This window comes from Martes martes, assembly GCF_963455335.1.
Source record: "Martes martes genome assembly, chromosome: 3".
NCBI lineage: Eukaryota > Metazoa > Chordata > Mammalia > Carnivora > Mustelidae > Martes > Martes martes.
In genome coordinates, this window is record NC_137890.1 from 182,053,142 (window position 1) to 182,078,941 (window position 25,800).

A 25,800-nucleotide genomic window follows, 5' to 3' on the forward strand; every position below is an offset into this window, starting at 1 on the left:
ATTTTCACTATATTTTGCAACATAAACTACTGTTGTATGTATAATTAATTAAGCTTTAAATATTTAGCTGCAAGCTAAGAGCCAACATGCTATTGCTTCTTATTTTAACACACACTTGGCTTTTTCTCCTCATTTCTAAGGTAGTAAAAGGAGGCAATAGAGAAAGAAATATTTAGTATAAAAATTTTTAAAAGCCAGCTTGTCTAAAATAAGTATCAGTGAAAAACTGAGATGGCTCCAAAATTTGTAAATGTATGTTGTACTATTCTCCTATGGCTTAACAGATCAAACCTGTGATGGAACATCCCAGTTCTGTCCTCAGGTTTAGCCCTGTCTCTAAGCCCACCGCAGTTCTTCAAATCAAACTAGGAATAGTTTTCCAATGGACCTGGAGAATGAGGAGAGGAGCTGCTATCTCTCAGCAAGATGTGAAAACCTATTTTCTTATTTTACAGAGAAGCAAAGTACTATTATATTCATTCTATTATCACTAGACCATACGCTCCATGAAGGCAAAAACAATATGTTTTACCTGAATTCAAAAGGGTTGGCACACATGTATCTAACCTAAGGTGCCTCATGAAAAGCATAATGTATTTTTCCCTCTCTATAAGGAAACCTTATATAAATATTATTCAGCAAAACTATAGTTCTTGAATTGAAAAAAAATTCTATACCACAATTTCTTAAACTTAAAATAACTCTCTAGGTATAAAAAGAAACAGCAATCAAAACAAAGTCAATGATAAGTTTATTGAGTATTTACATTTAGGTACAAATAGGCTCAGCATTTAGTCATTACTCTCATTAATGAAAATCAGATTGCAATTTCACCAGCAGTGAAACTAAAAAGAGGATAATGATTCCTTTGATATATACTTAAAAAAAGGAGCACACAGCACAACTGGAGGAAAAACTAGTAGTTACCATGGATCTAAAAAATGGTAGTTATCATTGATCTTTCCTGCTCATTTCCTCCCCTTTCAGTTCATGGTCCAGCTTCCTAAAGCTTGTACTACTAACATGATTCGTTCAACCCCTAGAAGAGCTGCATTTCTTATTCTGCATAAAACCATAATACTAGTATATAAGGTATAATCTCGAGGTGATATTTATATAAGAAATTTATGGAGATATAAAAATGTTTCTATATTTGGAAAATATCTGTATATTAACCCCAAATCAATACTTAAACTAAAAGATCTCATACTTAGGGAAACCAGGCAAATAATGGGGAGAATGGGCAATGAACAATCAGTGAGACAGCCAGAGAGGAAAACAGGGTAGTACTTTCTTCTATGTAATGAGAAAAAAAAAGAAAAAAAGAAATGGAGAAGGGGAACAAAAGAGGTAAGAGCGAGAGAAGAAAAGGAAGAGAGGAAACAAGATTAGGATTTATCATCAATTCAAGAGGTAGAACTGTAGACTGCCCTTTGAGAGACTTTTCCCCTTAAAGTTCTCCTCGGTATACCTTTTAATCCTTTTTATTTGGGGGTAGGGGATGAAGAGAAAGGAGCAAAATATACAGTGATTTTGCCCTGGGCAGCAGCACTGTGATAGGCAAATATCTCAAAGAAAAGCAGGACATAATATTATTTCAATTGTGTTAAAAAAAAAACCTGAATAAAAAAGTCTCTCTGTGGATATTTACACACACACACACACACACACACACACACACACACACACAGAAAGGACCTGGAAGGATGTACTAGTTAATAGTAATTTTCTGTTTATATTTGAGTGATCTATGAGCTATATGGTCTTTGTTAGATTTTTCTGGGGAGAGTACGGTAACAAGTTTCATAGACATTCTAAAGAAAAAATTCGTAAGAAAGACAATTACAAATAAATAAACAGGTTCAACTCCTCCTTATTTGTTCTGAAGCAAAAAACAGCTGAATAAATAATAATAGTATTATTCCTTACTATAAAATTTCTATGCGAAATAGCAAAGTTATACCTGAAGATATTGGGAAAAACAGCGTTCTCTGAAAAAAGAGTGAAATAACACTTTAAATGTTTTGAAATAATATAGCATATTTCCAATATTTTAAAAATCAGGGGTGCCTGCGTGCCTCAGTCAATAATTGTCTGCCTTCAGCTTGGATTATGAACCTGGGGTCCTGGGATTGAGCCCCACATCGGATTCCCTGCTCAGCGGGAAGTCTGCTTTCCCTGTCCCACTCTCCCTGCTCATATTCCTGCTCTCTCTGTCTCTGTCAAATAAATAAAATCATAAAAAAAATAAAATAGGTACTAACGTTTTTTGCAACAGCATATATTTTATATAAAAAATATATGCACATACACACATACACACATGCACACAGTTTAAAAAAAAGGTTAACTAGTTTAAAAGATAATATTAGGTAATATTTGAGAGCAACATCTATATTAAATAAAACTCTTATTTGATGGCAATCATTCTTTTCAGCCAATGTTTGACTTGAAACCTTGCTGAATCATGCAAGTCTTAAAAAGGAGGATTAGTGTGGTATTTTAAATTCTGTGCTAAGCCAGCTCTTTAAATGAATTACAATAATATTTAAGAGTAAGGAAACACAGTCCAAATGGTTAATGTGCTAAAGCACTAGAATAAGTTCATCAAATTGCTGACATAGGCAATAACATTGTACAATTCTGTATTCAGGAAAAGCAAGATGTCAGGATAAATGAAGTGATAAATTATTCAGGAGAAATTATTTATATATGAAGCAGCAGCTAAAAAAGATGATCCATGCTATTACAGAACAGAACAAAGATCTATGAAATTGATATACTAACGATTCTCTTATCTACAGAGGCCAGAGAAACTGGAAAAGCAATATTCTGGGCTATAGTATGACAAGAAAATCCCATAAGGCATGAAACCTTGAGAAAGCACAGAGATTTAGTTTTGAAGCAAGCTTATGATAGGAGGTGTATTTTGAAACAAAGTATGAAAGTAAATGAATTAAAGAGATACTTTGAACAAGGAGCAAAAATGCACACAGGTGCTAAAGAAAACTGTAGTTATGGCAAAGAATACAACCACACAGTTATGAAATCCCACCATGCATTTTCTTATTCTATTCGGTAACAGAATCCAATATTATTTGAGATACCTACACACCCAGCTTAAAAACAACAACAATAACAATAGCAACTGTATTTTCAGCATCTCTTGAAGATAAATGCAGTAGTTAAGTGTGAATTAAGTTCTGGAAAATAAAACACAAGTATAAGAGTAGGACTTCTGGAGGCAGAAGGGTACAATTCCTTCTACCTTCCCTTTCTTTCTCCTACTAATTAGCGGATATATAGCATGATGGACAATGAGGTGACCTTGGAAACGTTAGCCATATATAAAGAATGATGGAAGAGATAATAATAAGGCTCCAATAATACTATGGTGCTACCAAGCCAATCTTAGACCACCTCTCTCTAAATTCTCACATGAGAAAAAAAAATTTTCATTCTTATTAAGCCTGTTATTTTTCCCCCGACAGATTTGACCAAACCTAATTCTAGCTAAGAGAAACACTAAATTATAAAAAGATACACATAGATTTTATACTCAAGACCAACCAACCACAGAATAAAGTCCATATGATGTTAAAAGTAAAGAATTGGCAATGCACTGTATTTCATTTAAATAAGCAAATAAATGCAAGGAAATGTAGTATAGCCTAGCTAAGAGGTTTTTAAACTAAGAGGTTTTTAACCTAAGTGCATGATGATTTTAAAGGGTCTGTGAACCATTAGAATCAAAAGAGCATTCTTAAAAGTATACTATGCATGTATCTTTTCTAAGAAGGTATTCAGAGCTTTAATAAAAATCTCAATGAGATCCATGACCTCTCTAGAGTCTTTAAGTTCTTTTTCTTATTCTTATTACATTTCAAATCCATTTCATCATGCCAGATCTTTCAAACAGCTGTTTAATAATAAATCTGCTATTAAATAAAATATATTCTTAGTTTGAAGATACAAATAAAATTTCCCTTTGTGAATTTTGAACCCATATGGATGTCATTCGTCTTCTATTCATTGTCTTACCTCCTCGTGGCAATTCTGTATGAAGATAAGCCAGTCCCCTAGTCACAGAATGAGCCAGACGGCAAGAGCTGACCCAATCACTTGTATGGAGACTCAAATACTTGCATAGAGATCCCTATATAAAGGAAAAAATACACACATACAAAGAAAATGGAATTAATTTACCTGTACAGGACAAGATAAATTAACAACAGCTTTATACAGTTTTTAAGTAGGTTAGGATTCCGTGAAGATCTCATGAACTATGACATTTCAATATCTCAAAAGAGACTTTCCGTGAGTAGAGAGGGGAGGAGAGAATGAAAGGATAATTTAAACATTATTAATTTTTATTTCTCCAGTATTAAAAAGTATAAAAGATTATTTCACATTAAATGCTCCTTTACCAAATTAAGATAGAAAAAAGCTTTTTAGACTCTTTCTTCATAATGTATCTCTTACCAGTACAAATACAAATTATATTTTTTTGTTTTACAAGTATAAAACAGAAAGCTTTCATTAATATATATGTGTCAGTGTTACTCAAGGTGCTCTTCTACAAATTATTTATAACCATACAGGGATAAGGAGTTTGTACCAGAATGAATGTCAATCAAAACACTGTTTCCTTCATCAAGAAAGTCTTGCTAAGAGGGAGAAAGAGACAGAGACAGATGAATTAAACAGTTAACCAGTGACTTAGTTGATTCACATTCTGAAGTGAGATCCTTATCTCACTGCAGACCATTAATAACTAGTTGCAAACCACCAGTGCTTTACAGAGCAGTAGTCCTGAAAATTTGATTGACAGCTAATATAAATGTCACTTTAATTTTTATAAAGAACTTACATTGGGATAATACTCCATCACAAGCAAATACTCCATGCGTCCATCTGCAGTAACTCTTTCATCTCCAACTATAAAGCGAGCAATGTTGTCATGTTCCATCAAAGGCACTCTGTAAATGTTCTTCTCATTGATAAAATTCTGACGGTTTGCGAATGAAAACACTTTTACAGCAACTGGACGCTCATCTAAAGAACCTTTATAAACTGCTCCATATCGACCCCGGCCAATCAGCTATAAATTTGTTTTGAAGAAAGCAAGATATTAATTCATATCACAACTGAAAAGTCAAATTTTCTAGAAAAGTATAAATCTAAATGTAGACTATACCTCTCTATTACTTATAGTTTAAATTACTTCAATGTCAAGAAACTAATAAACTCCATATCTCATATGGCTCAGGAAGGTCCTACCACACCCAGTCCTCCCACAGATAACAACTATGAACTCTGAACAAAGTTTCATTTTAATTTTTTTTAAATTTATTTATTTATTAGAGAAAGAGAAAGAGAATGGGAGCACGAGTGGAGAGAGGGGCAGAGGGAATGGGACCAGCAGACTTCATGCTGGGCAGGGAACCCAACATGGGGCTCAACCTCAGGACCCTGGGATCATGACCTGAGCAAAAGGCGGACGCTTAACCCACTGAGCCACCCAGGAGCCCCTGAACAAAATTTTAAAAAGAAATCTGAAACTGCTAGAGAATGAACATAAAGGAAGTAGATTCTGGGAGTCAACACTTAGAAAGGAATGCCTAGGGTGAACTACCCATTTTTATAGCTCTTAGTCTGAGAGCAGGCTGAAAGAACACTCTGCAGGGGAGCTAGAACTGTAATAGAAAATCCGTAATCATTCTGGCCCTAGGAACCAGAGGACAGAATTAAGGGCAACCACAGATTCTGGAAAGTGAAGGGAGAATCCCACAAAAGAGAATGAGAGAGGGGGAAACCCAGCAAATACACGAGACCAATTCCAGCTAAAGATAAAATAATTGCGCTGAGATTTTGAGCTTTTGCCTAAGAGATGAGTTTGCAGCATATCCAACCAAGTTAACTGCCTATTAAAACAAACAATGGAAACACACACGCTTTAGAAAAACCTAACAGGGGGCACCTGAGTGGCTCAGTTGGTTAAGTGTCTGCTTTCAGCTCAGGTCATGATCCCAGGGTACTGAGATTGAGCCCCATGTCAGGTTTGCTGCTCAGCAGGGAAGTCTGCTTCTCTCCCTGTTCATGCTCTCCCTCTCACTCATTCTCTCTCTCTCCTATTAGGATTTTAATTACTTATTAGAGAGATGGAGAGAGAACACAAGTAGGCAGAGCAGCAGGGAGAGGGAGAGGGAGAAGCAGGTTCTCCGCTGAGCAGGGACCCAGATGCGGGGCTCAATCCCAGGACCCTGGGATCATGACTTGTGCCGAAGGCAGCCACTTAACCAACTGAGCCATCCAGGTGCCCCCCTACTTTCAAATAAATAAATAAAATCTTAAAGAAAGAAAGAAAGAAAAGAAAGAAAAGCCTAAGAGAACATAGGGTATCCACAATATAACATTCTTAATATCCAGGACACAATAAAAAAAATAAAATCAGCAAAATGCAACCCATATGCATCTTCATTTTTGGCTTCTTGATATTTCTTTCACTTTACTGAAACAGGTTAAGAATTTACTATCGGGGCGCCTGGGTGGCTCTGTGGGTTAAAGCCTCTGCCTTCGGCTCGGCTCATGATCCCAGGGTCCTGGGATCGAGCCCCATATCAGGCTCTCTGCTCAGCAGGGAGCCTGCTTCCCTCTCTCTCTGCCTGCCTCTTGGCCTACTTGTGATCTCTGTCAAATAAATAAATAAAATCTTAAAAAAAAAAAAAAGAATTTACTATCATTTATTTAACGATTTTCATTATATTTCATTCACTATTTCTAGGTTAAAATTATAACAGACAGATAAAATGCCCTTTAGAAACACTGTATCAATATATAGTTAAATCAGCAATGTTTGGAGTGTTTTACTCAGCCCAAGATAATATTCTATGGTTTTAATTAGTATTTTTTTCAATTTAATAAATTGAACATCTTATTGTACGTTTAAAAGTTACATTTAATTCCTTTGTGAATTGGCACTTCATGTTTTTTGTCCGTTTTTTTATGGTTTCTTCTATTGATTTATTCCAGCTCTTGAACAATTCTTTTTCATGTGCTGAAATGCTTTTTTGGAATCTTTTAACTTTGTGTATTGTACTTTTCTCCTAAACAGAAGTTTCCTAAAATGTTTTATATAATCAAATCTATCATATATATTATTTAATAGTCTCTAGTTTGGGGATCATAGTTTACTTATTCTAGTAATGATCATAAAAATATTCATCATGGTAAGACTTTAACATAGGTTCTGAGATATTACGAAATGAAAATTAAATCCAACATAATACATAACAGTTGTATGTACCTATAAAAATACATAATATATGCAAAGACAAGGAATATTCATTAGGCATATATTATGGATTGCTTGAAAGCATATTCTTTTCAGAACCTCATCTCTTTATTCCCGTATCAATGCAGTCTATACTCAAAGATCATCTCCCTCCTAAATATACTTTGCCTCCTTTCTAAATATACTCTTTACCAACTCCCTTTCCATATTTTTATCTTATCTGCTTTACTTTTCTCTATAGCATTTACTACTACTACTAGAAATAATATACATTTATTTGTTTAACCTGTTCATAGACTCTTTTCCCACTAGAATATAAACCGCAAGGGGAGCCTGGGTGGCTCAGTCAGTTAAGTGGCTGGCTGACTCTTGGTTTCTGCTCAGGTCATAATCTCAGGGTCCTGAGATGGAGCCCCATGGTGCATAGGGCTCTGAGCTCAGCAGGAGTCTTCTAGAGATTCTATCTCTCCTCTCTCCTTCTGCCCCCCCACCGCCGGATCTCTTTCTCAAATAAATAAAACTTTAAAAAAAAGAAAAAAGAATATAAGCCTCAAGGAGACTATCTGTACTGTTCACCTATATCCTCAGTGCTTAGAATAGGCCCTGGCACTAAGCTGATAGTTAATAAATGTTAGTGGAATAAATGGATGAATGATGTGGTGAGTGAATAAAGTTACTGCCTCAGATATACTATGACAGCAGAAAGAACAGCCCATAATATCTAAGAACAGTCTTACCTCCAACAGTTTCAGATTATCTAGGTCAAGAGAGGGTTCTGATGCTGCTGCCTCCATCATGTTCATACTGTGAAGACCTTGCTTACGGTCTCCTAAAAGAGTGGGAAAAAGAAGTTACCAAGACATGGTTCTCTTAAAATGAAGATCTTTATTACACTTTTTTATTATATTTAGTTAAAAAGAAGAGCTACAAAAGGGAAGGCAGCAGATTTATGCCCAATGTCACCAAGAGTAAAACTATTTACTAAACTAAGAGTCATCTATAAATGAAGAATGATGAATAATAATATTAAAGCTGAATTTTGGGAGATAATTCCAACAACAGACCTTGTTTAAAATATTGCAGAAACATTAAAGGTTTTATTAAAGTTATTCAAATGAATGAATGGGTACTGATTTCCTAAAAAGCTCATCAAACCTAAAGTTCAGTAGAACTGATTGGTCAGTCGATGATACTAAAGAATTATTTATTTATTTATTTAGATGTGAAAAATGGTATTGTGGTTAGTCCTTATATTTCAGAGATAATACTAAAAAGTTTTTTACAGATAAATGATATATGTGATTCACTTCAAAATAACCCACTACCACAGAAGGATGTGGTAAGCAGGGCTATGGATGATATATAGATGTGATAATCATTGAAGCTGGGTGAGAGGTGTTTTGGATATTTTTGAAACTTTTCACAAAAACTAGGAAAAAGGTTTGTTAAGAGATAAGGATGGGAGCACAGAGATTTTTAAAAAGGAGAAAACTGATTCAAATTAAATGGTGTATTTAATAAACAATAGGAAAAAAGGTAATATTTTTACCTGTCAGCATCCTGTATCCGAAGCATAAGGCAACTATTAAAACAGCTAATACAGAGACTGATGCCAAAGCAATGATTATTGTCTCATCTCGGTTAAATGAATGAGGTGGACCTAAAATAAGACAAATTTAAAAACACAGTCATCTTTTTTCAGTAGTTTGTTAAATACTGACAGAAAGGCTGTGTCAATATATAGTCAAATCAATGTTTTTGCATCAAAGGAAATTAAAGAAAAATTAATAATAAATCTGTGATAATTGCAAATTATATATTTTTAACCACACAAATGATCTTATACAGATTTACAACACTGAAACACCTGTTGGTTGTGCTTATTATTTGAATATCTATTATATTATGGAACAGCACAGGCAGAATAATAGAATATTTAAGAGAACAGTCTTTGGAATCACATTTGGTTTTAAATCTTGATTCAACACAACTCTCTCAGTGGCATTTAGCAAGTTATCTGGCTTTTCTTCAGTACTTATTGGATTTTAATAGACTTCAATATAATGATAATTGTACCTACTTCCAACATACAAAATAAGTTATAGGAAGAAAGCTACATATAAAAACTCATTTACCATGAGATATCAAGTCACACACACTAGGGTGGCTACAATTTAAAAAATTTTAATTTGAATTATCATTAAATGCAGTAGAAAACATTTTGGAAGTTCTTCAAAAAGTTAAACATAGAATTACCATAAGACCTAGCAATTCCACTCCTAGGCATACCCCAAAGATAAGTATTCAAACAAACACTTCTACAGGAATTTTCATGGTACCGCTAATTATAATAACCCAAAGTGGAAACAACGTGAATGTTCATAAACTGATGAATGAATAAACAAAATGTACTATGGCTGAACTGTGATCCCTTAAAACTCGTATGTTGAAGCATTAACCCACAAGGTGATGATTTTTGGAAACGGGTCCTTTGGGATGAGGTTTACATGAGGCCAGCGGGATGGGGACTTCATGACAGGATTAGTGGCCTTATAGGAAGAGCTATCAGAGGGCTTGCTTTCTCTCTGTCTCTACCATGTGAGGAAACAGTGAGAAAGCAGCCATCTGCACACCAGGAAGAGAGTTCTCAATACAATCTAACCATGTTAGCACCCTAATCTTGGACTTCTAGCCTCTAGGATTGTGAGGAAATAGACTTCTGTTGTTTAAGCCACACGGTCAATTCTATTTTGTTGTGTCTGTGAAGGGTAGCAGAATACAGTACCCCCAAAATAAGCCTCTTTGGCATGACTATCTTGAGCTGGATATTTTTAAGATACACCAAAGAAACTCTGAAAAATAAGAAGTTGCCCTTTTGTAAGAGACATTTACATTTATAAGGAAAATCTCCATTTGTAAGGTATCTCCCCCTCTGTCCTAAGAAGAGGAAAATGACTAAAACTCTAGCAACCTTCATCAATAGAGAAGACACGGACTTAAATCTGCACAGCAAACATATACTCGTTTACTGTGCTTTTCCTAGTAACCTACCGTACCTGGTCTTACCTTAACCTCCTCTCCACCCCCCTTCCTTTGGCTTAACTAGAGATAGTATTTGGGGTGGCGACTTGGGCCATTTTAGGGAATTACTCAGTTTTCCTGGGTATGTCCCATGTACACAGGAAGCGTATATGTTATTAAACCTGTTTTTCTCCTGTTACACTGTCTTTTCATTATGATACTATAGGGGACATGACACCTTCAGCAAAGAACCTAGAAGGGTAGAAGAAAAATTATTTTTCCTCCCCTATGGCTGCTGGAGCAGACTGATACAGTGTAGTGTATTTGTTACAACTGATGAACCACTACTGATATACTAACTAAAGTCCATAGTTTACATTAGCTTTCACTCCTCCTGCTGTATAGTTCTAAGGGTTTTCACAGATGCATAATGCCATGTATTCCCCAACACAGTGTCACAGAGTAGTTTTGCTAACCTAAAGCGTCCTGTACTCCACTTATTCACTCCTCAGCTCCACCTCCCACTAGACTCTGGCAACCGATATTTTTACTGCATCTATAGTTTTGCCTTTTCCAGAATGTCATATAGTTGAAATAATACACTATGTAGCCTTTTCAGACTACCTTCTTTCACTCAACAATATGCATATAAGTTTCCCCCATGTCTTTTCGTAGCTGAATAGTTCACTGCTTTTTATCAGCTAATGATATCCCATGGCATGGATGTAACAGCATTTATCCACTCACCTACTGAAAGATACCTTGGTTTCTTCCAATTTTGGCAGCTATGAATAAAGTTGCTATATACATTCATATACAGATTTTTGTGTTGACATAAGTTTTATAGGGTGAAGTAATACATCATATGTTAAAATGTGAAAAAAGTTACTTCCAATTTTGTTTAGGGTGTAAAAAGATGCAAACAAATTTTACTTCCACCCTAATAATAAGCCAAGACACCTAACAAACCTACAAAATCATAGCTTTTTCTTTAAAGTTCATTAAGAGCTAAGGACACAAGGAAGCCAATGTATTAAGATGCTAGTATGTGACAACCCCTTTCTAAGACAGAAGAGACCCAGAACTGCTTTTATCCTTGGTAATGCAGTTAGTGGAAGAGGACACCACCCACAAATGTGGGTAGAAAGAAACAGCTAAACATTTAACAAATTCTTAAGGCATAAGAGTACTGGATAGCAGATAGCTAAGAATACCTAGGGACTGTGAACACAAAAAGAGCTTGCAGATACCCACTAACTCTTTTCTATAGGCCTCTAAAGTAGTCACAAGTCGAAAACTGAGAGAACCCCATTATGTCTAGGTACAAAAGGCCTGCTAAAGCCTGAGAATAGGTCAAGAAAGCTAAAGTAAACCTTGTGGGCCTGCGGGCTTTCACTGATTACAACAGTGTCCACCGGTGGCTGGGTAAGGGCTATTAGAGTTGAGAGAGCTCTTTCCTGAAGTGCCAGAGTATAGCGCTTACCAAAGAGTGAAGGCAAAGGAGAACTAAGAGAAATCCTATTAAGCACTGATATCAAATCCTACTGAGGTGAAGGTTCCTCCTGCCCTCAGAGCATTTGAAACCTATAATGAAATGAATCAAACTGAGGCAACAACAAAGCCCAGATAAAGCTCAGCTAACAGAGTTCATTTAGCCCCTCATTACCGTAGCTTGACAAAACAGGGTGTATCCTTTCTCAACTTAAATAATATTTATTTTACACCCTATTCTTCTTTTATCTGCAATGTTCATTATTCAACCAAAAGTCAAAAGATGTGAAGAAGCAAGAAAATATGGTTCAATGTCAAAAAAGGAAGTCATCAACAGAAACAACCACTGATAATGAAAGTATCAGAGACTTAAAAAATAACTATGAAAAGTGTGTTAAAAATACAGTGGAGGGGTGCTGGGTGGCTCACTCAATTAAGCATCTACCTTTGGCTCAGGTCACAATCTCAGGGTCCTGGGATCAAGCCCCACATTACCAGGGTCCCTTCTTAGTGGGCACTCTGTTTCATCCTCTCCCTCCGTTCCTCCCCCAGCTCATGTGCGCTCTCTCTCTCTCTCAAATAAATAAAAATCTTAAAAAAAAAAAATAGTAGTGGAAAAAGTGGACACATGAATGAACAGATGGAAAATGTCAGATGAGGTAGAGTAATTAGAAAAAAGCCAAATGGAATTGTTAGAAATTAAATGTATGGTAGTGGACCTAAAGAATTCTTGTGATGGGGGTGCCTGGGTGGCTCAGTCGGTTGGGCCTCTGCCTTCAGCTCAGGTCATGATCCCGGCGTCCTGGGATCGAGCCCCGCATTGGGCTCTCTGTTCGGCCGGAAGCCTACTTCCCTTCCTCTCTCTCTCTGCCTGCCTCTCTGCCTACTTGTGATCTCTCTCTCTCTGTCAAATAAATAAAATCTTAAAAAAAAAAAAAAAGAATTCTTGTGATGTGATTATCAGCAGAAAAGATACCACTGACAAAAGAATCATAAATTTGAATACACATCAACAGATTATCCAAATTATATCACAAAGAGAAAAAGAGAGAGGAAAAAATAGAGAATCCAGTATCTATAAGACAATACCAAATGGCCTAATATACATTAATTAGAAACACAGTAGGAGAGGCAGGAAATAGTATAGAAGAAACACTCAAAGAGATAATGCACAAGTTGTTTTCGAAACTGATGAAAGACAACCAACCATAGATTTAAGATCAGTGAACCCCAAGCAGGGATAATTGCAAAGAAAATCTTACTGATGTACATCCTAGTCAAAGTGTTTAAAATCAACGATAAAGTATTTTTCCAATCTACAGATAATACTTTAAACAAGATTGGAATTACTATATCCAACTTTGTGGTCTGGTTCTTTTCAATTAACACTGTCCTATATCATTAAGAATTCTTTAAGACCCCAATTTCTGTTGTTTATACTTCATTGCCTTTAAAAATAAGCTTGTGAACATCTTTCGGTCTGTTCACTGAGTAGGGCATATCTTTTTATTAAATTTTTGACTGCTTATCAATTACTAGAAAGTTGTGTTAAAATCCATTATAATTAAGACTTTATTTTTTTAGTTGTATCCATTTTTGGCTCATATATTTCAAAGCTATATTGCTAGCTGTATACAAATTTTAAATTGTCCTATCTTCCTGTTAAATGAATATCTGTCATTAAAATGTGACCCTCCTTGTCTCTGGTAATGTTTTTCTTAAAGTCCATTTGATCTGATACTAATATAGCTAATATTTTTTCCCATCAACTTATTGATTATCTTTCTGTATCCTTATGTTTTAGATGTATCTCTTATAACTAAACAGTAGTAGGATTATGTCTTTTTTAAAAAATTTTGTTGACATATAATTCATATAACATACAATTCATTAATTTAAAGTATATAATTCAGGATGCCTGGGTGGCTCAGTTGGGCAAGCATGTAACTCAATTTTGGCTCAGGTCGTGATCTCATGCCCCATGTCAGGCTCTGTGCTGGGTGTGGAGCCTGCTTAAGATTCTCTTGATTCTCCCTCTCTCTCTACCCCTTCTTCCCCCTCTCCAAAAAAAGAAATAAATAATAAATAAAAATTTAAAGTATATAATCAATGGTTTTTGAAATATTACATTATTGATTTTTAAAAACTGTGAGGAATATACGACACAAAATTTACCTTTTTAAACACTCATAATTGTACAAGAGAATAGCATCAATAACATTTACAACACTGTGCAATCATTATCACTACCTGTTTTGAAAATATTTTTATCACTCCAATGAGAACTCGGTAACTATTAAAAAAATAACTCCCTATTCTCCCCTTCTTCCAGCCCCGGGTTCTCAAATCTACTTTCTGTCTCTATGAATTTGCCTACTCTTAATATATCATATCAGTGGAATCATGTAATATTTGTTCTTTTGTGTCTGGTTTATTTCCTTTAGCATAGCATGTTTTCAAGATTCAGCCATGTTGTAACATATAACCTATCTTTTCACTTTCTTGATATGTGTTTTAAGGCACAAAAACTTTTAATTTTGATGATATTCAAATTGTCCATTTTTTCTTTTGTCACTTGAATTTTGATGTTATATGTAAGAATTCACTGCTAAATCCAAGGTTATTAAGATATACCCCATGTTTTTTTCTAAAAGTTCTATGGTTTTAGCTTTTTATAGTTAGGTTACCAATCCATTTTGAGTTAATTTTTGTATATGGTGTGTATCCTCATGTTTTAAAATCAATCCAATTATCTTGTCTTTTAACTGGAGTGCTTAATCCATTTACATTTAAGATAATTAGTGACATCTTTGTGTTTATTTCTATGATCTTATTTTAGACAATTTGCTCTTGCCCATCTGTTTCCTGGGCAGCAGAAAGGCATTGGAATATTTTTCCAATCCTCCCAATTATTTGGTAGTGATGGATTATATTTTTAATTCCCTTTTCTAAACTCCATGAAAAATTATTATGAGCAAAAGTGTTGGCAAAGAGAACTTTCATATACTTTTGCTTGTAGTCCAAATTGGCACAACTTCTTTGGAAACAGTTTAACTTTACTCGCTAGAGCTGAAGATACATATACACAATGACTAAGCAATTCTAATCCTAGTTATATACTTTGGAAAATTTCATGCACATGTGAACTAGGACATATGTTCAAGAATGTTCATAACTGATTTATTCATAGTATACAAAAATTAGAAACAACTCAAATATTTATCAGCAAGAGAATGGAAAAATTGTGGTATAGCCACACAATAGAATACTACATAGCAATGGAAGTGTTTTGCATTCATTATATTTTTAAAAAGACAAAAAAACAAACAAAAATGGCCAGAAGAATTATAGCTTTTCTCAACAGCACAAATTTTAAAACACCATATTGTGTGAAGGATCAAGACACCAGAGAAGACACTATGATTTAACTGATATAAAGTTCAAAAAATGGAACTATTAAACTACATTAAACTTGGGCATATATTAGAAAATAGAGAAGCTATAAAGAAAAGTGAGGAAATGATTATCATTAAGAGTCAGAGTAATAGCTATCTTTATGAAGGAAACAGGAGTTGTGATTAAGAAGAGATACAACACAGGGGTCATCTAGGATGTTCTCTTTCTTGACATGGGTTTAATGATATTTTATGTTAAACTATGTTTTATATATGTTTTACCATAAAATACTTATGTACAGAAAAAGACTAAAAGGAAATGCACTAAAATGTTAAAGATTTTGAGCAATTTTTGTAAATGTATTTTCTAAATTTTCAACAATTAATATGCACTATTTTTATTCTGGGCAGAAAAAAACCCAACAACTATCATTTTTTTAAAAGATTTTATTTAATTATTTGAGAGAGACAGAGAGCACAAGCAGGGTGAGGGCAGGGATGAGGGAGCACAAGGACAAGCAGACTTCTCGCTGAGCAGGGAGCCCAATATGTGGGTCAGTTCCAGGACCCTGAGGATCATGACCTGAGCCAAAGTCAGACTCTTAAATGACTGAGCCACCCAGGCATCACAACCACCATCATTTTATTTTATTTATTTATTTTTTAAAAGATTTTATTTATTTATTTGACAGACGGAGATCACAGAGAAGCAGGCAGAGAGAGAGGAGGAAGCAGGCTCCCTGCTGAGCAGAGAGCCCGATGGATGCGGGGCTCAATCCTAGGACCCTGGTATCATGACCTGAGCCAAAGGCAGAGGCTTTAACCCACTGAGCCACCCAGGCTCCCCAACAACAACCATCATTTTAAAAGAGCTTACCTCTTGCTCTCTAGGGGCTCACAGTATAGGACCAGTTTCCATGTATGAGTTGTCCTTTTTATTAGTGGGATACAAAATGTTCCTGCTTTGTTACCACTGAAGAATTATCTAAATCACTATGCTGAACACCTGAAACTCACGTAATATTGTGTGTGAATGATACTCAAAAAAAGAAGAAGAAGAAGAAGAAGAAGAAGAAGAAGAAGAAGAAGAAGAGAAAAGAATTATCCTCCAACACATACTTTTTGTGTCCCAGCTTCCCTTAAAGTCTGAGTTTAGAAATTCTAGTATCTGATAACATAAGATACACTAAAGAAACAAAAATCCTCCTAAAACTCTATGCCAAACAAACTGCAGAATAAAATGATAGTTTTCAACTTACTTTCTCTTGTCTACAAAATACAAACATGCCACAGGCATCTTATCAACTTCAGAGCAATTTCATATTGTCATCTTTGAATCATACTTTATATTAAATGGCCAGAAGGTTTACCCAAAAGATAAGCTATTATTCTCTGCTTGTTCCTTATTCCAAAATATTAAAAGATAAGATTATTAAAACAGGCACATAGTAAATCAAATGCACAGGGCTATCTAAATCTTAGAGGTATCATCAACATAGGATAATCAAATGATTTCTCCAGAATGAACTACAGAAGTAAATAAGGAGAAGGAGACAAAACCACTTAAAAAATGCTCTTAAGCACACTTAAACAGTTTTGTATAATTGTGGGCTGTTGAAAAATCATAGATCAGCTTGATATGAAACCAAAAGGTCTGGGATATTACTTATTAGCAGAAGCTTGGGGCTTATCATGAAGCCACCAAGAATATGGCAAACAACAGATTCCAAAAGGAATAAATGCTTCTGTAAATCAAGAACTGTTCCTCATGTGTATGCCTATTCAAATAGCACCCTGTTCAGCATTATCTAAGTCAATGGCTTTGTTAATGACATCTCCAGATTACAAAACAGTAACTGACATCCAAAATACACAATTTTCCCTCTTGCAAAAGATTCATATTTTATTCCATAGAATTAATGAGCATGGCACTATCTTTAAAACAAATAATGGGATCAAATTCTTTATGGGTAGCACCCATAAAAAAATAGGGTCCAGCAATCTAAACAAAAAAGCTATTTTATTCTACAATGGAATTCAATATATTTTGTAGTTATTATATGCTCTTCTACTACTAAAAGGAAACTTTAAATCACTAAAAAGATGAGAAAAGCTATACCCAGTCTTAAAAAGGATAGCTGAACCATAAAAAAGTTGTAGATGGTGTGATTTAAATATGCTTCATAAGAACATACATAGAAGGCTTCCCAGGGGAATTCTATCAAACATTTTAAAGAAGAGTTAATACCTATTCTTCTCAAATTGTTCCAAAAAATAGAAGTGGTAGGAAAACTTCCAAACTCACTCTATCAGGCCAGCATTACATGTTTCCAAAACCAGACACACTACACTAAAAAGAGAATTACAGGGCAATATCCCTGATCAACGTGGGTGCAAAAATTCTCAACAAAATACTAGGAAATCAAATTCAAAAGTACATTAATAGAATCATTCGCCATGATCAACTGAGATTTATTCCTAGGCTGCAAGGGTGGTTCAATATTTGCAAATCAATCAATGTGATATACCACATTAAAAGAAAGGGTAAGAACCATATGACCCTCTCACAACAGATGCAGTAAAGCATCTGACAAAGGACAGCATCCATTCTTTTTTTCTTTTTTTTTCAGATTTATTTATTTGAGAGAGAGAAAGAGATAGAGAGCAGGGGGAGAGGCAGAGGAAGAGGGAGAGAAGCAGACTCCACGCTGAGCATGGAACCTTACACAGGGCTGGATCCCAGGACCCTGAGATCTGAAATCATGAGTAGGCTGTTTATCTGACTGAGCTACCCAGGGGCCCCCAGCAAGGGGTACCTGGCTGGCTCGGTCAGTTAAGCATTCTACTCTTGATTTGGGCTCAGATCATGATGTCCAGGTCATGGGATTGAGCCTCGTATGGTGCGGGAGTCTGCTTGAGATTCTCTCCCTCTCCCCCCTACCCATACCCCTGCTTGCACTCGCTCTAAAATAAATAAATCTTAAAAACAAAAACAAAAACAACAAAGAGGAATAGAGAGAACATATCTCAACATCAGAAAGGCCATATATGAAAGACCCAAAGACCCACAGTTAATATAATCCTCAATGGGGAAAAACAGAGAGCTTTTCCTCTAGGGTTGGTTCAGAACAAGACTCGGATGTCCACTCTCACCATTGTTATTTAACACAGTACTAGAAGTCCTAGCCTCAGCAATCAGACAACAAAAATAAATACAAGGCATCCAAACTGGCAAGCAATAAGTCAAACTTTCACTATTTGCAGACAACGTGATACTCTGTAGAGAACCCGAAAAGACTCCACCAAAAAATTGCTCAAACTGATACACGAATTCAGCATGAACCACGAATGATAAACGAAGTTGCAGGACACAAAATTAATGTATGGAAATCTGTGGCATTTCTATACACCAATAACGAAGCAATAGAAAGAGAAATCAAGGAATCGATTCCATTTATAATTGCACCCAAGACTGTAAGATACCTATGAATAAACCTACCAAAGAGGTAAAAGACTTGTACTCTGAAAACTACAGAATGCTTATGAAAGAAATTGAAGGTGACACAAAGTCAGGGCACCTGGGTGGCTCATTGGTTTAAGTGTCTGCCTTCAGCTCAGGTCATGATCCCAGAGTCCTGGGATCAGGTTCCAAATTGGGCTCCCTCCTTAGTGGGGATTCTGCCTGTCTCTCTCCCTCCCCAATGCTCATGCTTTCTCTCTCTCACACACATATGTAAATAAAATCTTTAAAAAAAAAGAAAGAGGGGAAAAAATGAAGATGACACAAAGAAATGGAAAAACATCCTAAGCTCATGGATTGGAAGAATAAATATTGTTAAAATGTCTATACTACTCAAAGCAATCTACACATTTAATGCAATCACTATCAAAATACCACCAGCATTTTCAATAGAACTAGAACAAACAATCTCAAAATTTTATAAAATCACAAAAGACCCTGAATAGTCAAAGAAATCTTGAAAAAAAAAAAGCAAAGCTAGAGACATCACAATTCTGGACTTCAAGTTATACTACAAAGCTGTAGTGATCAAGATATATGGGTACTGGCACAAAAACTGACACACAGATCAATGGAACAGAATAGAAAACCCAGAAATAGAACCACAATTATATAGTCAACTAATCTTTGACAAAGTAGGAAAGAATATCCAATGGAAAAAAGACAGTCTCTTCAATAAATGGTGTTGGGAAAACTGGACAGCCATATGCAAAAGAATGAAACTGGACCACTATCTTATACCATACACAAAAATAAATTCAAAATAGATGGAAGACCTATATGTGAGAGAGGAAACCATCAAAATCCTAGAGGAAAACACAGGCAGCAATCTCTCTGATATCAGCCGGAGCAACTTATTACTAGACAGGTCTGAGGCAAGGGAACAAAAAGCAAAAATGAACTAATGGGACTTTATCAAGATAACTTCACAGCAAAGGAAACAATCAACAAAACTAAAGGGCAACCTTTGGAATGGGAAAAGATATGTGCAAATGATACAGCTGATAAAGAGTTAGTATCCATAAGAACGTAAGTGCTGGTTTTATTTGGAATTAAAGGTAAGATAGCCTTGAATGATCTCTTCTTCCATGCATGTCATATACAGATAATCCATGAGAAAAACTACTGAAACAGAAATGTGAGGTACTACATTCTACATTTTGCCTAACTGAAGACATCCTTAAGTAGGGAACTAAAGGAGAGTCAAATATGGATTACCAAAACCAATGGTGAGGAGCTGGAAGTAAAAAGCTTTGAATAATCTTTAAAAGGGAACACAGAAAAAGAGTCTCTGCCTTCCACCTGACTCAACTGTTCAGCTGTGGAGGAAGAAACGTGTGCCAGGAAAATCTCTTTGATTTGCAGATGGAACAGCTGGACTGATCTCTGAAATATGTGGATTAAATAATGCACTAATCAATTCATGTACATATAGAGGTTCTTTGACAAATATAGTTTTCTTCCTAATGAATATTTTTTCCCTATTAAACATTTCAGATATATATAAACAACATACTCAAAACTAAGCTCATTATCTTCACCCATCCTCCAAAAGAGGTGATTTCCCATGACTATTAGCATCACTGAAAAATTATTAGTAAAGAGACAAAATTGCTGGAAAAGAGGCCAGTGACTTTCTGCAATTAAGTACGTTTTTAAACTTGTAATATTTTGTATAAAATGCTCTGAACAATACACATTTTCCTGCCTTCTTAAAGTAGATATATTTAAACCAAATTTCTTTTTGCATGACTAGGTATAATTTTGAATATCAATTAGCCTATAGTGATAACTCTTAGAATCTATTAGGGACACTCAGACCATTGAGTTTTTCTGAAGATTTACATCTTATTTCCAATTTTTCCATCTTATCCTCTGCCTGCTCTTTTTGATGTTGTTATGTACTTGATTTACTATTTTTTTTTTATAACCTGGACTAACTTGTTACAAAAGACTAGAAGAAAACAGACTAAAAAGTCTAAGATTTTTCTTAAAAATTATACTAGTTTTATTTATTTTTTTTTTTTAAAGATTTTTATTTATTTATTTGACAGACAGATCACAAGTAGGCAGAGAGGCAGGCAGAGAGAGAAGGGAGGAAGCAGGCTCCCTGCTGAGCAGAGAGCCCGATGCGGGGCTCGATCCCAGGACGCCGGGATCATGACCTGAGCCGAAGGCAGTGGCCCTAACCCACTGAGCCACCCAGGCGCCCCTATACTAGTTTTAATACAAAAATTCTGTAGCATCTATCTGGGCTGCTTATAGTGAAGAATCTTACTTCATTGTTATAGCCTTGGTACTGTAATAGTCCATGAAATCAGATGTTATTAGAATTCCAATGAAATTCTGATTCCCAGTCTTCCTTTCCAACATTTGGTGTGGGAAACTGCAAAGGATGTCAAAACAGATCTGCACTTCCAGAGTAGAGTTACTGACTGGTGCTTTGCAGTAGGCAATCAAGGCCTGTTTTGTTATAATTTTTTTAAAGACACCTGTGTGCTATCCATACCAAAGTGTAATAATTATGCCAAAGTAGTATGCCACAGGTATGGAGAATGCGCGAGCCTGGGTGGCTCAGTCGGTTAAGCAGCTGCCTTCGGCTCAGGTCATGATCCCAGGGACCTGGGATGGAGCCCCATATCGGGCCCTCTGCTCAGTGGGCCTTCTCCCTCTCCCTCTGCCTGCTGCTCTGCCTACTTGTGCTCTGTCAAATAAATAAATAAAATCTTAAAAAAAAAAAAAGGAATCTACTATGAGAGGAAACATTTCATCTTCAAAAACAACAACAAAAATCCACTTTTTTTTCCTTCCTTCCTGTCATTTGTAGTTCTAAAGTTAGACATCTTTCCCCAAAGGGTCAAAAGGTACCTACACAAGTACATAATTGAGAGTAGAAAAATAGGGAATAGAAACCAGGTACTGTAGTTTTTCCATTTTTATTTATATGTGAATTTTTAATATAAGTGAGGGGACAGAAAGCATTAACACAAGCCAAATAGTTTCACTGAACAAGTTTCAGCAGTTTAACTTTGTAACAGAAATAAACCTGCAAATGTTTCTGGATGGTGCCAGCATTTGGATTTTTAAAGAACAAGTAAATTTCTTATTGGCAAGAACTAAGTAGTGTTTGTAGCATTTTTATCATACAGTAGAGTCCATCCATTCACTATACTTTTCTGAGTTGTCCTCCATGCAAGTACATGTTTTTAATGTTGTTTTCCTGTAAGTTTGTTATTAAAATGAATTAAACTAGTTTTTAAAAAGTGGCTATACTAGGTGACTTTTAAGGTTTTTCTAATTCCAAAATTCTGTATGAAGCTTCTAAAGGTTTTTGTTTTTGTTGTTGTTTTTTTTTTTGTATTCTCTTTGCTCTTAATCTTAAATTTACCCCCCCAAAAAATCATTTTTACATAAAAATATTTATTAACCCCAAATCTGAGACAGAAATTATTAATTTATATAACAATGACAATGACAAATGTGTTAAAACAGATTTTTAAAACATGTTAAAAACCACATTAATGGTTAAATATTTCAAGTAAAAAGCTTCTCAGGATATGTTATATGGTCTAAAACTATGAGATCTCTGGAAAACTGCCAGGAAAAATATTTTAATATGTTTATTCACATACGTGTGCAATAAAAGAGGCCTTTGACCATAAAACTCCTTTTGTTTTTTGTTTCTTTATAAAATCTTTTTCTTTTAAACATATATGCTACATATACAGTATATGCCATACCTGAAATTGTCTTGTTCCCCCAGCTCTAATAAATTAAACCCTTGTCTTCCTCCCTATTAGCTTTCTCAATTAAATACTCAGCCAAATGTAAACACAGCTATGTATGTCTGTGTGCAGTGACTGGGTTTATGCAAGCAAGTGCTTCCTGAATGCAGAACAGACAGGGAACCGCTGTCTGCTTCATTGGAGCCTGGGATGTTTCTGTTTACAAATCCTGGAGCCAGGCAGGGGCCACTACTGGAGGCGTGCTGTCTGCTTCCTTGCTACACTCAGCCTTTGTCTGGGTCTGTGTCAAAGAAAGAATAACATTGTTGCATGTGCAGCAGCAACAAAGGAAATCTTAAATATAACACACTGGTGGTTTGTTGGCTCCTTAATCTTTTACAACTGTGCGTGGAAAGGCAAATTAGGGATTAGATTTAAAACATTTTTTTTTAAAGCAATGTACTTATTCATAAAAGCAGAGAAAAACTTTTAAAATCAAAACAACTGATGTGATCAGAGTTAAATGAATTCCTTAGCAAAACAATTCAGATTCCTAAAGTATCTTTTCTGTAGCGATGATATACTGTGCAGACCAATGTTTTAAACAAATATTTTTACAAAGAATAAACAATGTTGATTTAAATAATATGTTTGGAATGGTGGCTATATAGTAATCATAATCAGATTAATGTTTATGTTTAATGTCTAAAAAGCAAATGGAGAGGAGGCAAATTTCTTGTTCTTTTCCAAGTTGGTATGTGATACTGAGTATTTAGGACTACTTTAAATTTAACTTGCCACATTAATTACTGTGAATAGACCTTGCTTGTAAGAAACACAATAAATAACAACAATAAATAAAACAGTTCATGCTCTACTGAGTCCAGGCATTTTATGACAGAATTATAAAAGCAACAGTGGAAAACTAAGGAAAAGAAGAGAAAGAGAAACAATCTGAGTTAAACCAAAAAAAGGTTGGAGGAGGGAAGACTGACAAGAAAACACAGGAAAGACATTCAATGCTTATTCAATTCAATGTTTATCCTTCTAAACTTTTAGCTTTGTATTTATAATTTCTTTAAAACAGCTGTTCAATGATTAGAAGGGACTGAATTTTAGTATTTTATTTCCTTCATTAAATGAATTAAAACTAACAAAATTAATTATATTTCATTGGAATTAAGTCATTAAATAGAGTCATTAAAAACAGGATTTAAGTAAATACATAAAGAATTTTTAGTAAATACAAGAAAATGGAAGATAAAAATTAATCTCTAGACCATGCTACAATAAAAAAAAAAGTCTATCAGAGTACAAAGAATATACCATTAAATATTTTTGATATAATTCTGCCAGGCCTAATTGCCTATATTCTATTGAGATTTTATTTTTTACCTTTATACATAGATATGATAAAACATAAAGGTTGTTACTCCGCAACAGTTTTGGAAAATAATCATTGAATACTTCTCAGAAAGCAACGAACTAAATTAACACAAGAAAAACTGAAATCTAACTACTGCAATATTCGTTATTTAAAATAAAATTAAATAAAGCAAAAATTAAAATCTCACAATACAGGGATGCCTGGGTGGTTCAATCAGTTAAAATCCCACAATACAAAATCAAACCAAAGAGGTGAATCACTCAGAGATCCCGAGTCAATTTTCCTGTCTATAAATGATGCTTTTAAATCCAGAATTCATACTAAAGACAATTGTTCTCAGAACGTGACCATGAAATAATGTGAGTATAAAAGTGGAATTTATATCTTCCAGTCATTTGCTTATTACTAGAAAATAAAATATGAGTTGTGTTGTACAGACAACTCCCCCCATTTAATATTCTTTTCATTATGATAGTAATGTCCTCAATCTTATAAGGAAAGCAAGATAGATATGTAGAGAGAATTAGCTTTTTTCTATTAAATTTCTATTTTCTAGTTTTTCCCACAGTTGTTTTCCAATCTTTTAAACTATTTTTATTGCAAAACAAATCCCATATGCACAAGTGTTCATAATACAAATGTACAGTTCAATGAACTATTATGAAGTAAACACTCATGTAGCTACACCAAGAAATAGAATATTCAGGATCCTAAAAATCACCTACCTGCCTCTTTTGGTCTTAACAGCCTTTCTCCTCCCCAGCAATAGGCACTATGCTGACTATCAAGTAATAATATCCTTGCCCTTCTTAATAGGATTACATTCTCTGCTTGCTTAGGTTTGGGGTTTTTTAATGCCTATTTCTGAATTTTATATAAATGGAATTTTTAGGCCTTGCTTCTTGTTTTCAATAATATGTTCTGAAGATTTAACCATGCTGTTGGGATGCACATGAAATTAATTCAGGGTTGCTTTTCTATATAACAGATGCAGTTATTTTTCCTTGCGATGAGTCTGGGAGTTATAATAATTAAAAGATCAATATAGGAAATCCCTACTAAGCTCATAGAAATACTCCACAAATGTAAACATTTGGTTTTTCAGTTATACTTAGTATTTTTAAAGTACCCAATTTTGTTGGCAAGAGAAAAATATTAAACAAAGTTGACAGATGAAAAGTTGCATATCCTCTTGCTGTTTCTAATGTTTTGGCAGCAGAGGCAATAGCTAGCAGCCAAGAAGGCCAGACTTAATAAAAGATGCACTAGGGTAGGAACAGAGCAGAAAGAAAAGCTTTGAGATTGAGAGATAGGGTAGAGGAAAAAAATGCCTTACTGGACGAGGCTTTATGAAATTAGCACTGTTCAAAAGACCATTCTTAATACATATCTAAAAACACGAAATCCTTAATTCATCCTTTCCATTGTGCTCAGATTTCCTTTACCCCTACCCTCAAAGCATTTACAGAATCTTATCTGACAATCCTTTAAAAGGGAACTTCTAAACATGCACATCTAGTCTTCCATGAAAGGACACTGAAAGGAATAGGGTCTCCATCAGACCATTATTGATATTCTCACCCAAACTGTCCCTAAGTATTTGTTCAGTTCCTACTAAACCCCATTCTTTAGATAGTGAGAATAAGGAGGTAAAGTGACAGAATACCCAGGGCACTGGTAAGGCCAAGGGGAGTTAGAGTAACTCTTGCTGGTACTGTATCTTTGTCCTACACAGGCACTTCTTTTTTCCAATCCTTTTTTTTTTTTTTTTTTTTACCTTTTCTTTCTCTTTCATGTTCCTTTCTTTGTCCCTTTACATATTCCTGTCTGCAAACCTAACTGTCTTAAAGGCACCCACATGTCCTGCTTAGCAGCAGGGGTGACATTGTAGACAATGCAGGAAGTTCTATTTTTAGTCCAATTCTATCATGCTTTTCAAACAAAAACCTTTAAAAACCGACAAACAA

At 35.0% G+C, this 25,800-nt stretch overlaps 1 protein-coding gene across 1 annotated transcript in view; it reads right to left on the reverse strand.

The window, feature by feature from the left end:
• BMPR2 (bone morphogenetic protein receptor type 2) overlaps positions 1-25,800 on the reverse strand; it is a 205,899-nt gene that overhangs the window by 37,486 nt on the left and 142,613 nt on the right. The window contains exons 4-7 of the mRNA XM_080799849.1: positions 8,844-8,954; positions 8,032-8,123; positions 4,871-5,101; positions 4,042-4,156 (exon numbers count right to left, since the gene is read on the reverse strand). Of these exons, the coding sequence (XP_080655975.1) occupies positions 4,042-4,156; positions 4,871-5,101; positions 8,032-8,123; positions 8,844-8,954 (549 nt within the window). The remainder of the gene's footprint in view (positions 1-4,041; positions 4,157-4,870; positions 5,102-8,031; positions 8,124-8,843; positions 8,955-25,800) is intronic.